The sequence below is a fragment of the Grampus griseus genome, assembly GCF_964374135.1.
Source record: "Grampus griseus genome assembly, chromosome: 16".
In the NCBI taxonomy this organism is placed as follows: domain Eukaryota; kingdom Metazoa; phylum Chordata; class Mammalia; order Artiodactyla; family Delphinidae; genus Grampus; species Grampus griseus.
The window spans coordinates 45,337,172-45,354,075 of record NC_139010.1 but is presented as its reverse complement, the minus strand read 5'-3'; the positions used below and the strand labels follow the sequence as shown (position 1 = coordinate 45,354,075).

The following is a 16,904-nucleotide window of genomic DNA, read 5'->3' as shown; positions in this document are numbered from 1 at the left end:
AACAAAGTGAATCAGCTATACGTACACATATAATCACCATATCCACTCCCTCTTGCAGCTCCCTCCCACCCACCCTATCCCACTGCTCCAGTGGCCACAAAGCACCGAGCTGATCTCCCTGTGCTATGCGGATGTTTCCCACTAGCTATCTATTTTACATTTGCTAGTGTATATATGTCAATGCTACTCTCTCACTTCGTCCCAGCTTACTCTTCCCCTTCCCCGAGTCCTCAAGTCCATTCTCTATGTCTGCATCTTTATTCCTGTCCTGCCCCTAGGTTCATCAGAACCATTTTTTTTTTTAGATTGCATATATACGTGTTAGCATACGGTATTTGTTTTTCTCTTTCTGACTTACTTCACTCTGTATGACAGACTCTAGGTCCATCCATTTCACTACAAATAATTTTACAATTATTTGAATTTTACAAATAATTCAATTTCATTTCTTTTTATAGCTGAGGAATATTCCATTGTATATATGTACCTCATCTTTTTTATCCATTCATCTGTCATTGGACACTTAGGTTGCTTCCATGTCTTGGCTATTGTAAATAGTGCTGCAATGAACATTGTGGTCCATGTCTCTCTTTTTTTTCTTTTTTTTTTTGTGGTACAGGGGGCTCTCACTGTTCTGGCCTCTCCTGTTGCGGAGCACAGGCTCCGGACGTGCAGGCTCAGCGGCCATGGCTCACGGGCCCAGCCTCTCCGCGGCATGTGGATCTTCCCAGACTGGGGCACTAACCCATGTCCCCTGCATCGGCAGGCGCACGGACTCTCAACCACTGCGCCACCAGGGAAGCCCCATGTCCCTCTTTGAATTATGGTTTTCTCAGGGTATATGCCCAGTAGTGGGACTGCTGGGTCAAATGGTAGTTCTATTTGTAGTTTTTTAAGGAACCTCCATACTGTTCTCCATAGCGGCTGTATCGATTTACATTCCCACTAACAGTGCAAGAGGGTTCCCTTTTGTAGTATAGTCTGAAGTCAGGGAGCCTGATTCCTCCAGCTGCTTTTCTTTCTCAGGATTGCTTTGGTTATTCAGGGTCTTTTGTGTTTCCATACAAATTGTGAATTTTTTTGTTCTAGTTCTGTGAAAAATGCTATCGGTAGTTTGATAGGGATTGCCGTGAATCTGTAGATTGCTTTGGGTAGTATAGTCATTTTCACAATGTTGATTCTTCCAATCCAAGAACATGGTATATCTCTCCATCTGTTTGTGTCGTCCTTGATTTCTCTCGTCAGTGTCTTATAGTTTTCTGCATACAGGTCTTTTGTCTTCTTAGGTAGGTTTATACCTAGGTAATTTATTCATTTTGTTGCAATGGTAAATGGGAGTGTATCCTCAATTTCTCTTTCAGATTTTTCATCATCAGTGTATAGGAATGCAAGAGATTTCTGTGCATTTATTTTGTATCCTGCTACATTACCAAATTCATTGATTAGTTCTAGTAGTTTTCTGGCAGCATCTTTAGTATTCTCTATGTATAATATCATGTCATCTGCAAACAGTGACAGTTTTACTTCTTTTCCAATTAGGATTCCTTTAATTTCTTTTTCTTCCTTCTGCTAACTTTGGGGGTTTTTTGTTCTTCTTTCTCTAACTGCTTTAGGTATAAGGTTAGGTTGTTGATTTGAGATTTTTCTTGTTTCTTGAGGTAGGACTGTATTGCTATAAACTTCCCTCTTAGAACTGCTTTTGCTGCAACCCATAGGTTTTGGGTTGTTGTGTTTTCATTGTCATTTGTTTCTAGGTATTTTTTGATTTCCTCTTTGATTTCTTCAGTGATGTCTTGGTTATTTAGTACTGTATTGTTTAGCCTCCATATGTTTGCATTTTTTACAGTTTTTTTTTCTGTAATTGATATCTAGCCTCATAGCGTTGTGGTCAGAAACATACTTGATACAACTTCAATATTCTTAAATTACCAAGGCTTGATTTGTAACCCAAGATATGATCTATCCTGGAAAATGTTCCATGAGCACTTGAGAAAAATGTGTATTCTGTTGTTTTGGGATGGACTGTCCTATAAATGTCAATTAAGTCCATCTTGTTTAATGTGTCATTTAAAGCTTGTGTTTCCTTATTTATTTTCATTTTGGATGATCTGTCCATTGGTGAAAGTGGGGTGTTAAATTCCCACACTATTATTGTGTTACTGTCGATTTTCTCTTTTATAGCTGTTAGCAGGTGCCTTATGTATTGAGGTGCTCCTATGTTGGGTGCATATATATTTATAATTGTTATATCTTCTTCTTGGATTGATCCCTTGATCATTATGTAGTGTCCTTCCTTGTCTCTTGTAACTTTCTTTATTTATTTGTAGAGTTTCTGCTGAGAAATCAGCTGTTAACCTTATGGGAGTTCCCTTGTATGTTATTTGTCGTTTTTCCCTTGCTGCTTTTAATAATTTTTCTCTGACTTTAATTTTTGCCAATTTGATTAGTGTGTGTCTCGGCGTGTTTCTCTTTGGGTTAATCCTGTATGGGACTCTCTGTGCTTCCTGGACTTGGGTGGCTATTTCCTGTCCCATGTTAGGGAAGTTTTCAACTATAATCTCTTCAACTATTTTCTCGGGTCCTTTCTCTCCTTCTTTTCCTTCTGGGACCCCTATAATGAGAATGTTGTGGCATTTAATGTTATCCCAGATATCTCTTACGCTATCTTTGTTTCTTTTCATTTTTTTTTCTTTATTTTGTTCTGCAGCAGTGAATTCCACCATTCTTTCTTCCAGGTCACTTATCCGTTCTGCCTCAGTTATTCTGCTATTGATTCCTTCTAGTGTATTTTTCATTTCAATTATTGTATTGTTCATCTCTGTTGTTTGTTTTTGTTTTTGCGGTACGCGGGCCTCTCACTGTTGTGGCCTCTCCCGTTGCGGAGCACAGGCTCCGGACGCGCAGGCTCAGCGGCCATGGCTCACGGGCCCAGCCGCTCCGCGGCATGTGGGATCATCCCGGACCAGGGCATGAACCTGTGTCCCCTGCATTTGCAGGTGGACTCTCAACCACTGCGCCACCAGGAAAGCCCTATCTTTGTTGTTTGTTCTTTAATTCTTCTAGATCTTTGTTAAACATTTCTTGCATCTTCTCGATCTTTGCCTCCATTGTTTTCCCGAGGTCCTGGATCATCTTCACTATCATTATTCTGAATTCTTTTTCTGGAAGCTTGCCTGTCTCCACTTCATTTAGTTGTTTTTGTGGGGTTTTATCTTGTTCCTTCATTTGGTACATAGCCCTCTGCCTTTTCACCTTGTCCCTCTTTCTGTGAATGTGGTGTTTGTTCCACAGGCTGCAGGATTGTAGTTCTTCTTGCTTCTGCTATCTGCCCTCTGGTGGATGAGGCTATCTAAGAGGCTTGTGCAGGTTTCCTGATGGGAGGGACTGGTGGTGGGCAGAAATGGCTGTTTCTCTGGTGGACAGAGCTCAGTAAAACTTTAATCCACTTGTCTACTGATGCGGGGGGCTGGGTTCCCTCCCTGTTGGTTGTTTGGCCTGAGGTGACCCAACATTGGAGCCTACCCGGTCTCTTTGGTGGGGCTAATGGCGGGCTCTGGGGGGGCTCATGTCAAGGAGTACTTCCCAGAACTTCTGCTGCCAGTGTCCTTTTCCTCACGGTGAGGCACCGCCACCCCCTGCCTCTGCAGGAGACCCTCCAACACTAGCAGGTAGGTCTGGTTCAGTCTCCTTTGGGGTCACTGCTCCTTCCCCTGGGTCCCACTGCACACACTACTTTGTGTGTGCCCTCAAATAGTAGAGTCTCTGTTTCCCCCAGTGTTGTCAATGTCCTGCAATCAAATCCCGCTAGCCTTCAAAGTCTGATTCTCTAGGAATTCCTCCTCCTGTTGCCGGATCCCCAGGTTGGGAAGCCTGACGTGGATCTCAGAACCTTCACTCCAGTGGGTGGACTTCTGTGGTATAAGTGTTCTCCAGTTTGTGAGTCACCCACCCAGCAGTTATGGGATTTGATTTTACTGTGATTGCGCCCCTCTTACCATCCCATTTTTGCTTCTCCTTTGTCTTTGGATGTGGGGTATCTTTTTTGGTGAGTTCCAGTGTCTTCCTGTCGATGATTTTTCAGCAATTAGTTGTGATTTTGTTATTCTCGAAAGAGGAAGTGATAGCACATCCTTCTACTCCACCATCTTGAACCAATCCTTGACATTATTTTTTAATCTAGTCTGAAAACTTTGTTTTTCAATTTGAGTATTTTCCCCTTTACTTTTAATGTAATTTTTGTACAAGATGAATACTTTTATTTTGAACACTCTTAGTAAGTGTTCATATTTTTCCTACCTATTCTATGTTCTGTTTTGTTTGTTCCCTTTCTTTATTTTGTTTGATTAATAGGTATATTATTCATTATTTCATTCATGTTCTAGGCAACAAAAACATTAGACTGTACTTGTTGGTTATCTCCTGGTTTATAATTAGTGTTCTTATGTTTTAAGTATATATCTGTTCTTATGTTTTAAGTATATATCTTTACATGATATATAAAGATATACATACATATCATGTAAAGTTATATACTTAAAACAAGATATATATATATATATCTTTTGCATCAATACCCCCTCATTCTCATACTACTTTGATTTTTATTGATACCTACTATCTGTCATATTCTGCAAAATCAAAAACAAACAAACAAAGCAAAACACCTCACTTTGGCAATCTTAATTTACTCACTGTGGTTCACAAATCTTTATGTCTATTCGACATGGACTATTCGAGATCTAAAGACATTCCTTGCTGGGTTGCAACAACTGATATTCTCCTCAGATTGCAAATCTTCCCAAAAGTGTTCTTCTCTAATATATTCTCTCAGTAGGATCCTGCTATATTTTAAGCCAGAACCTCAAAGGTAATCTAAACAATATATAGTGTCTACACTTTTCTCCTTTACCCTCTGCAATTAACAGGTCATCTTTTCTCATTAATTTATCCACCTAATAGCCTTCCTACACCCTCTTTTTCCATTTTTATTCAGTTCAAGATTTTTACCTTGCATCTCTTTTCAGCTCACCTCTTCAAAAAATTCTCCATCCAGCTGTGGGAATGATATCATAAATTGGCAAATCTGAATGCACTTATATTCTAAGCCATTTACTGGTCCCTTATTGCCTAAAGCTCCTCTTTATAACTGATGGTGCCTTTCAGGATATGACCCCAACTTGTTCTTCAGTTTCTTCTCCTTCCATTCAATCCTTTCTTTTTTTTTTTTTTTTGCGGTACGCGGGCCTCTCACTGTTGTGGCCTCTCCCGTTGCGCAGCACAGGCTCCGGACGCACAGGCTCAGTGGCCATGGCTGTTGGGCGCAGCCGCTCCACGGTATGTGGGATCTTCCCGGACCGGGACACGAACCCGTGTCCCCTGCATCGGCAGGCAGACTCTCAACCACTGCGCCACCAGGGAAGCCCTAATCCTTTCTTAATTTAAGCTTGTTATACAGAACTCCTTATATTTAAGTCAGTAGCAATCCATGAAAATAAGGTCTAAGTTAAACAAAACTTAAGTGATAGTAGAAACAGTTCACCACATAAATTCAAAACACCATCAGGAGACAACAGTGCTGAAAACAGACATGAAGTATGTATTTTTGATTAGTATAAGGCCAAAATAGAAACATTACCATAATACAGTGGCATGAAATTTTATTTAAGACACCTTTTTTATTTATAGAATATTATTCAATTGCTGTTTTTATACATCAAAAATAGTTGAACATTGGCAATTTCCTTGAGTCCAACCTTATAATTACATCTGAACTCTATTTCCCCAAGTTTCCAGGAACAAAGAAATAGAGTTCAGAATTTTTATATATACCCTTGACGTTTGAATGGTACAGGTCCACTTACATGCAAATTTTTTCAACAGTAAATACTACATTACTACACAATATATGGTTCCTTCTCCTCCCTTCCTTCCTTTCTTTCTCTCTTTCTTTCTGACTGTAAACCATCTACCTGTCAAGAGAAATGCAAGGAAACATTCTTTCAGAAAGTGCCAACAAATTATCTCCAATAAATCACATCATGTCACAGCAGCAAAGTACATTTAGTGTGATATTCAAGGTGACCAAAAGAACAAATTAATATTGACTAAAAAAATTGCCCATCTGTAATGAGATCATTAAAGACCAGGACAAATATAACCTCTACATTATCCTGAGATTAATTCTTCACAGGCGCAAGAAAACACTACGTCTGCCTTGACTTGTCCTTGTTTACTTTTTATTATGTCAAAAGGAATTTTTTGAAATGGGATGCATGTGTTATCAAAGACATCACTGCCAGAAAATATTTATCTTCCAAAAATTACTTAAGAATAATCAGCAGCAATTAGACTTTGCAATTTGTTCTTCGAACCAACAAGACTAATTACTTAATGATACAATTATCCAAAACTAATTGAGAGTCTCCAATTACCCAGAGAGAAAAAAAATACTTGCAATGCTTTATGTCTCACAAACAAAGAATTTTAAACCTTGGTAGCCAATTCATGTGCTGCTCCAGGTCTTGGTTTTCTCACAGTTAATAAGGAGAGTGACTAATCAGGACTTTAATTTTAGAAGCTTCTTTTATAAATCTGTGATGATGACTTTGTACCTATCTTTTGCATTCTGATGAAGTGTAAAATATTTTGACACCAACAATCTCTTAAACTCTGAATGATTTTTTTTTTTTGGAAAAGCATTTAGATCTTTCTAGTCTTAACTGCATTAACTGCATGCCTTATACTAAAAGAAGAAATAGCATGGAAAATATGTTGCAATCTTGCACAGAGTAAAATGTATTTTACTTAATTTTATTTTACAGGCAGCACTGTAGTTGCATTGTGTATATATATATACATATATATATATACACACACACACACACACAGACATAGTATATATACACACACACATACATATATACATACACATATATACATATGGGTATATATAAAATTGCAATGTATTTTCCCAGTGGAGAGATATAGATATAAAGATAAACCCATTCAAGCCAATTAAACTAAGAACTACTCAGATAAATGAAGGATGAGAAAAATAGCTAAATTTCATTTTTTCTTATAATTATGTTTTGATGTTTAAATAAACTTTGGACTCTTTACAAGAAAATAGATATGAGAGAGTATGAGCAAAATCAATGGAGGAAAATATCATCAATTACACACATTCTACATAATCAAATCATAGAATATATGACCACAGTAACAGTGGGATAGGATTGCCTCGGTTGTCTTTAGGAAATGCATTGAGAGAAAATCATAATTAGGCAGCTTTGTAAAGAAATCTTGCCTCTACAAATAATGTTTAAGATAAAATGTTTAATGTTTATATAAATTGTATCACTCTAACATTTATCCAGATGACATAGGAGTTTAGAGTTTGGAGAAACTGAAGATTGATCAATGTGTATAGCTGGGGATGAGTATAGAAATAAGAAATGGAAATAGATCATGTGTTAAATTTTAAAAGATGAATAAAACTTGGAGACTTGCAAGGTAGGGAAGATTCCATTCTAAGTAAACTGAACAGTGTGAGCAAAGCCAAAGAAATGAATATATTTGTAAGACATGAGGAAGTTAATCTGAACAGAATGAGGCAGTATCAGAGAGCAATTGAAGTTAAGAATACATTGACAAAAGATCAGATTATGGAAGGGTTTGAAAATCAGCCAGTGGAGATAGATGACATTTTTCCTGATAATAATGAGAAATTACACAATTTTTGAATAGGAGAGTGACACAATTAAAATAGTATTTGAAAAGGTTAGTTTTTAGCAAGGTGCTGAAAAAAATTGGAGGGGGAGTGGAAGTAGTCAAATTACATAGGATACTTTGAATTCAAATTGAACATTATACATTTCTTTATGAAAAATGAACTAAAGACATGTATCCAACAACAGTTAAACATGGTACAGAAATGGATTTTAAAATTAGATATGTTGCCTAAGATAACTCATCTATTAGTTTATACTCAAAGCTAGCACTCAAACAAAAAAAGCAAAATCTCATTCAAAAAGTATGCTTTAGATGCTAAAATAATTAATCATGTAACATGATTAATTACATTAATTAGCATTTGTCTGTTTTAGCAGAAGCCTATTAAGTAAAAGTTAGCTCAAAAAGGTCGAGCATTAACTAACAAGTAATTTCGCCTGTTAAACTTTAAAAAGCTTTTATTTCTTTTATTTATTATTTTGTTTTTAGTAATACAATCTAGAAAGTCTCAGATTACAGGAAACATAATTTCTTCAATTTTTAGTGAATAGAAGAATGTTGAGGTAAATAAGATACATTTTAAATAATTTCAAAAAGCATGTAGAAGTTATAGGCCCAATGCTGTGTTTAATACCCAAATTATACTGACTTCCTCCTATAAAGTAGGTACATATTTTAAGATAAAAAAAAAAGACATGGAGGTAAAGATGATTTGCTAAAGTATAGGCTATTAAAAATATAGTTCATTTTTTGTGTCTAAAGTACACATAATAGATGATATTAGAGATACTTCAGAAATATTTTATGATTTTTTATAATATTTTATATTTTTTCTACAAAAAATTAATAGAGTAAGCACTATTTTTAAAAAATAACATAAAAAGTGTTCTTGGCCCATGGATTTTGGTTCAAAGGGAAAACAAAACAAAGTAAAACAAGAAACAACAAAAAAGCATGTTCTAATAAAAGCAATAATACTACTTTAAAAATATTTTTAAATAGTTTGATAAGGATTTTCTTATAAGAATTTAGCTTTGATTTATATTAAAATATTTTTAATATGCCAGAACTTGATTTTAAAATTGAGAAAATAACTTTAAATTAATAAAATCTCAAATACATATTTTCTTCTAGTATTGAATTACTGCTACCACCTCAGAGATACAAAACAAAAATCTGTCTCATTTTACAATGAGAATAAATAGCACCCATTGAGCCTCAGTAAGCGTGTATGTATTTAGATTCAGGCATTAAGTTGTTGAAGATGATTAAAAAATGCCAACATTTTGGCCATTATTATAAATAAAGCAATTTTTTTCCTGTAGCAAAGTGAATTCCTGAAATTGTATCAGAAGTCACTCAGACCTTATTTCTTCTAAAGCACTATTTTTTAAAATGTTTTCTTGATATTTTTAAACAGTTAAGATTGTTACTATAGAGGAATAATTTCAAAATATTTAAAATATACAGTCAATTACATATATCAATAAAAAGGAAGCAGAGAGTAGTGGATAGAAACTGACCTCATTCACTGTGGCGTAGTAGCTTTCATGCTTGAATGTGGGTGAGTTGTCATTTCTGTCTCTCACCACGATTCGAACTTCATGGTAGATAACAGTACCCACTTTTTTGTTGATGCACTGAACCTGTACCACGATGGAGTGTATGTTCATTGGAGGCTGCAACACAGAAATTGCATCTTTTTAAAAAAATAATTGAAACTGAAGCATCTCATTACTGTCAAAGTATTTGTTTAATAAAATCTTCTATGTTTATTCACTTTTAAATGATAGTAATCTATAAAAATTGATCCATTTTGCCTTATTTTAAGGAAAAGTGAAGACAATCATGATTATTTCATTGCTTAATTTTCAAAATATAGGGTCTGAGGTAGTATTATGTTCATAATTAGAAAACTGGTGACGAACACAATCACAAAATTAATGTCTGATATTTGATGGGATGCCACAAATTTTGTCCTTCCAAAAGTCAAAGAAGCAATGACATAAACTTCTAATTTATAAAAACAATGTATTAATGATAATATACATAGGATAGAGAGACTGTATAACATGGTATATCACTTGTTTAAATCTATATTTTTGCTAAAATATTAAACATTCATATCTGATAAAAACTAAAATATAGATAACCAAAAGAAGAGAATCCATTCACAACCCAATCAAACTTCCTAATTCTATACAGTTAGATGTTTATTTTGCTAATCTTTCCCTCTTTCCAAATATACATCTGTTTTATACACACATACACACACACACACACACACACACACACACACACACGTGAATATCATCCCATGTTTGCAAATACAGATTTTCTATAGCACTTTGATGTATACTACTATGAAGCTATATTTTGTATTCCATCATAAGTCTATAGCATAGTTGGTCTAAGTAAAAACTTATAATGAGATGTTTATTGTCAATTTTTGTCATTACAAGCAAAATGTTTATATCTTGGTAAACATACTGTACATAAATATGTGCTAACTTTAATTATTTTTTATGATAAATTCTTATAAGGGGAGAATTGTCATCAAGGGGGCATTTATTACTCAGGTGCTATGATGAAGGGCTTGCAGAAGTGGGATACACACATCTCTGACTCTAGAGTTAAAGTGTTTAACACCACAGAATATTTCTTTGTGATTTTTAAAATATTTTTGAGTTTATAAAATTTTCTTTACATATAATTCTATCAGTATGATCTATTCTGACCACCCTGTTTAGAATGCCATGCCTCCAGTCTGCTCTGTCCTTTCAACTTTCCCCCTATTTATTTACTGTTTTTACTACATTTCTCATGCATCACATGGCATATTACACATTTTATATATTTGTTTGAGTTTGTCTCCCTTTACTATACTGGAAGCTTCATAAAGCCTGGGGTGTTATTTTGGTCATAACTAAATCTCTCTACCCAGTAACTAGCACTGTGTCTAGAACAGATGACTGAGTACTACCCGAGTTGTACTGCTGTGCTTCTAGCCTTAGTTCCACAACCTACTAATTGTATGATCTAGATGCAAACTCTCTCTGTGCTTAGTTTATTCACTTCTAAAAATGGGGATAATACTAAACACTGACATGACATAATCATCATAAGTATTATATGAGCTTACCATGTGCTAGGCACATATTAACACATAACAGATGTAAATTATTTTTTACTTATAAAAAGCTAAATATCCAAAAAAGTAAAAAAACATGAATCTAAAAAAAACTACTGACAATCTTGAATTATAGAACAAATTATTAAATATTTGGATTAAAACCAATTTAAAGATATAGCAATGATTACTGGAACTTAGGGTAGGTTCATTAAAAATGTCACATTTCTAATGAGTAGAATGTTGTAGAAACTATACCTAACCTGAAGAAAACATTGTTTAATATCAAGATATTTTTAAGGCCAATAAAGAGAAATGCAATCAAATTGTATTGTACCTGGCTGAATAATTGTATCTAGAAAGAATAACTTGAAGCATCATTATCATATGGAGGAAGGTCTCTAGTGAAGTACCATACAGATCTGAGTTCTAATGTCTGCCCCAATTCACTTTTAATCACTGACATATATAAATGTATTAAAGCCATGTGTGTAAAATCTGTGAATGCTACAAAGTTCAGAAGGATATATACTACATTTAATGATAAAAGACAAGGTTCAAAATAATTTTATCAGAATAATAAGTATCAAAAATTTACACTTCTACAATAATAAATTTAAATAATCTTATTTGTATTAGAAAAAAAGTTAATTGCCCAAATATAGTAATAAGTGGCTACAAACATTAATATGAAAATATAATTGTAAACTTTTGAGTTTTAAAAAATTTTGAGTTGGCATGTAAAGATGAGTTTACATGCCAACACTGTAAATGGACTACTAGAATAATACTACAAACTACTTCATATGCATTAATAATAGATGAAGAGATAGGTGGATTACAATAAGCACCATTTTATGGCCAAATTGGAAGTGAAGTCTAATCATCCTGAGAATGTGTGATAAAATTTGAGATGTTTAAACTAAAAATCACAAGATTCATCAGACATCTGAATGGTTGTTATGAAAAGATAAATTAGTTTATTCATTGTAGTCTCAGAGTATAGAAATAAGAACAATAAATAAAAAGTATTACAAAGCATATGTTTTCAATGTAAGTCGAGATTTTCTATTAATCCAAAGTGGGTCAGAATAGAATGGACTATCCAAAAAATTAAGCCCCATCACTGAAAATCTGCAAGCTTGAGACTAAAATATAACTTAAAAAGACTAGGTCTTAGAAATATTCTGGAAAGAATTTAAATTATATGACCTCCATTTTTTACTACCAGTTTTAAAGTCTTTGCTTTAATAGGCTTTTTAAGTACTGCATATTTCAATTGTAAAGTAAAAAACAATAAATACTTCTACTATTAGCCCTTGGCACACCTCTCAGAAGACAATCAGGTGACAATTTATGTTCTTCTAAAGTTATTTATCTTATAAATATTGTGAGAGAGACCTATAAAACCATTCCATATCAACTTCTAATTCTATAGTAAGTGTTAGCATGGGACAGAAAGGTCACAACCTTTGTAAGTAGAGGATCAGATGTAGTGTGCTGCGACTCAGCGCCACTTACTCGCACTAAGTGCCCATAGATTAGATATAACCAGGTCACCTGGAACTCTTGTCACTGTCAACTTTAGTCCCCTATGCAACTGTTAGTAGCATGGATAGAACTTAGCTTGCAATAAATTCCAACCATAATGGATCATGATGAAGGCAAGAATTCCCTGTGGCTAATATACAGCATTCACTGTAATCTCACGTTGGAATAGAATCTATTCTGCTCTGTAACAAGGTCATAAATATACCAAAGACAGTTCCACCAAGTCTATTAGTGAGAGTTTAGGGAATCTAAAATGCTTAGGAATGTTTTAGGGAAGTTTTGGTTTATTTTTAATAACTGGGTGGCAAAAATAAGTCATGGCAATTCTTTCTCTGATTCTCTTAAATTGCTTCATTCATGAAACAAATCAGAAAAAAAAATGCTGTGTATAAACTGTTTGGGGGTAATTATTAGGGTGATTACCATTCATATATACCTAGACATGCAAACTATTGTCCAAATTTAAAAACAATTGTTCAGCATAGTACTCTGAATGTATATTTGCATATCTGTATATTAGTACACATGTGTGAATACATTTTGACATACATAGATAAAGTTCAGGAATGATATGTACCAACAGTTGATGAAGGTTATCTTTGAAAAGTAAGGCCAAGAGTAAAAAGTAGGTGAAGAATTTTTTTCCAATAAATATGTATGAATTTTTTAATTTGAAAAACATTTATTACATTTTTCAATCACTTAAGTTGCAACATGCAAAGTGAAGCTTTTATAAATAATTTATTGATGCAAACAGTGTAGATTATAGCATACATATTCAGTCTAAGGAGAACTGAGTTTTTTCTAGAAGCTACATTATTTGGATTACTTAATAAATAAATGTTTAGCAAACCTGAATAAGAACTGATTTTATTTTTCATAAAGCAAAGGCAAATGTTATTCACTCCTCACAGGAATGGAAGTTTTTTATCATGATTTTTCTTCCTATATAAATACTATTTTTACAAAATAAAAAGTCTTCATTACTTTAAAAATAAACTGGAGGACAGTGAAAAGAAATAAGACCCAGTATGTTGTAGAAATACTTTTTAAACAATGAAACAAAAGTTAACATAAATGGCTGGCCAGAGTTATAAGTGTACTTCATAAATTAAGCTTTCAAAATAAATGGTATATTTAAAGAAGTTGCCTAAAGAAGAAAGTACGGATTTGAAAATATTGTTAGGTATATGTAATATTTAGAAATGTGTAGGTTTTTCGCAATTAGTTATTAAGGACACTAAGTTTATTTAATTGTACTTATTTTATGCAAAGTTCAACATGGGTTGGGATTAATATGACACAGTCCTTTTACATTAAGCAAATCCTGTAAAACTGATATGAGATGAATATAGATAACTATAATGTGAGTCAAAAAAGAGTTCTGAAGGCATTCCCTGGCAGTCCAGTGCTTAGGACTTGGTGCCTTCACTGCTGGGGCCTGAATTCAATCCCTGGTTGGAGAACTAAGATCCTACAAACTGCATGGCACACCCAAAAAGAAAAGAGTTTTGAAGGCTTAGGAGTTTGGAGTAAGAAATTATGTACCAGTGTTACTATTAGGAAATATTTTATGTAGAGAGTAGAAATTTAAGACATGTTTTGGTAGTAGATAACATTTAACAGATGGTAATGGATAAAGGTAATTTCAAAGTATAGGTTCAAAAGAGTATCAGGGTAGGCATGATAAGAAAAAGTTAGATTATGTTGAGGGAACAGCAATTAGTTCAGTTTTCCTAGATTAGAGAATATATGTTTCTAAATAAAAGGAAAAGAGATAGGCTGCAGGTTGAATCTAGGAAACCTCAAGGGACAGTTTGCACTGAGAATTCATCTACCAATAAGGTCATAACTGTGCTTTGAGACACTGAAACTGGAGAAGGTTGAATCGTGAAATATAGTAAGGAGAACTATTAGGAGATTTTTCCAAAGTCAAGTGAGAACTAAGAGGGGCTGTCCTGGAGTTATGCTGATGGATGCAAATGCAAGACATACTGTGGAGATAAAAGTACAAAACTTAGTAGTTAAATGGATATTGGCCTGGAAATAGAAGTCAAAGCTCTTTGTGCATTTACCAATTTAAAATCCAAAAGAAGAGATGTTAAGATATTCAGCATGTTCCATGCTCTTGAATTCTAAGAATTAATATAGTTAAAATGGCCATACTACCCAAAGCAATCTACAGGTTTATTGTGATCCCTATGAAATTACCCATGACATTTTTCACAGAACTGGAACAAACTATCCTAAAATTAATATGGAACCATAAATGCCCCAGAATTGCCAAAGCAATTCTTAGGAAAAAGAACAAAGCAGGAGGCATAACCCCCCCAGACTTCAGACAATACTACCAAGCTTCAGTAATCAAAACAGCATGGTATTGACACAAAAACAGACATATGGATCAATGGAACAGAACAGAGAGACCAGAAATAAACCCATATACCTATGGACAATTCATCTTCAACAAAGAAGGCAAGAATATAAAATGGGGAAAAGAGTCTCTTTAGCAAGTGGTGTTGGGAAAGTTGGACAGCCACATGTAAATCAATGAAGGTAGAACACACCGTCACACCATACAGAAAAATAAACTGAAAATGGCTTAAAGACTTAAATATAAGACATGACACTATAAAACTCCTAGAAGAGAACATAGGCAAAACATTCTCTGACATAAACTGTACCAATGTTTTCTTAGGTCAGTCTCCCAAGGCAATAGAAATAAAAGCAAAAATAAACAGATGGGACCTAATCAAACTTGCAAGCTTCTGTACAGCAAGGGAAACCATAAACAAAATTAAAAGGCAACCTACAGACCGGGAGAAAATATTTGCAAATAATGTGACAGACAAGGGCTTAATTTCCAAAATATACAAACAAATCATACAACTCAACAACAAAAAAACAAACAACTCAATTGAAAAATGGGCAGAAGACTAAATAGACATTTCTCCAAAGAAGACATCCAGATGGCCAACAGACACATAAAAAGATGCTCAGCATCACTAATTATTAGAGAAATGCAAACAAAAACTACAATGAGGTACCACCTCACACTGGTCAGAACAGGTATCATTAAAAAGTCTACAAATAATAAATGTTGGAGAGGGTGTGGAAAAAAGGGAACCCTCTTACACTGTTGATGGGAATGTAAATTGGTGCAGCCATTATGGAAAAGTGTATAGAGGGTTCCTCAAAAAACTAAAAATAGAGTTGCCATATGATTTAGCAATCCCACTCCTAGGCATATATCCAGACAAAACTATAATTCTAAAATATTCATGCACCCCTATTTTCATAGCAGCACTATATACAATAGCCTAGACATGGAAACAACCTAAATGTCCATCGACAGATAAATGGATAAAGATGCTGTGTGTGTGTGTGTGTGTGTGTACACACACACACACACACTGGAATATTATTCAGCCATTAAAAAGAATGAAACAATGTCATTTGCAGCAACATGGATGGACCCAGAAATTATCATACTAAGTAAAGTAAGTCAGAAAGAGAAAGACAAATACCATATGATATCACTTATATGTGGAATCTAAGTACAACAAAAATGAACATATCTATGAAACAGAAACAGACTCACAGACATAGAGAACAGACTTGTGGTTGCCAAGGGAGAGAGGGGTGGTGGAGGGAAGGATTGGGAGCTTGGGATTAGCAGATGCAAACTAGTATATAAAGGATGGATAAACAACGAGGTCTGACTGTATAGCACAGGGAACTATATTCAATATCCTGTGATAAACCAGAATGGAAAAGAATATGAAAAAGAATATATATATGTATAACTGAGTCACTTTGCTGTACAACAGAAATTAACACAACATTGTAAATCAACTATACTATACTTCCATAATTTTTTTAAAATGTTGGGATTGTTATGAACACAATTTTTCACTATTCAAATCTTTTAGAAGTTTGCCCAGAGTTTTGAGATAAGTATAACAGGACTGTGCCAGAGTTATATTTTTTATTGCAATTTGAATTATTGATTTTATTGTGACTACTATTATCCTATGTCCAATAGTGAATAGAGAATATTGCTCATGAGACAATAACAATAATTATAGACTTTAAATTAATAGACTTTAAAACAAAGAGTATAACAAAAGACAAAGGCATTACATGATGATAAAGAGGTCAACTAAATAAGATATAACATTTTTAAACATATATATACCTAAGAGTGCCTAAATATATAAAGCAAATATTAAAAGGCATAAATAGATAAATTAACACTAATACAATAATAGTAGAGGACTTTTAATTCCCCACTTATATCAAATGGATATCACCCAGACAGAAATGCAAAAAGGAAACATTGACCTTAAATGACACATTGTATCACATGGACTAGATAGGTAGCAATAGAACATCCCATCCAGAGGAGCTAGATAGGTAGCAATAGAACATCCCATCCAGAGGAGCAGAATTACCTATTCTTTTAAAGTCCACATGGAACATTCCCCATAAT

At 34.2% G+C, this 16,904-nt stretch overlaps 1 protein-coding gene across 7 annotated transcripts in view; it reads right to left on the bottom strand.

Annotated features, from left to right (window-relative positions):
• The window catches only part of PCDH15 (protocadherin related 15), a gene marked incomplete at both ends in the record, with an annotated part of 696,762 nt that overhangs the window by 416,815 nt on the left and 263,043 nt on the right, over window positions 1–16,904 (bottom strand). For all 7 annotated transcript variants that reach the window (XM_082673500.1, XM_082673497.1, XM_082673498.1 and 4 more), the window contains one exon: window positions 9,255–9,410. In XM_082673500.1, coding sequence (XP_082529626.1) covers window positions 9,255–9,410 — 156 coding nt within the window. The remainder of the gene's footprint in view (window positions 1–9,254; window positions 9,411–16,904) is intronic.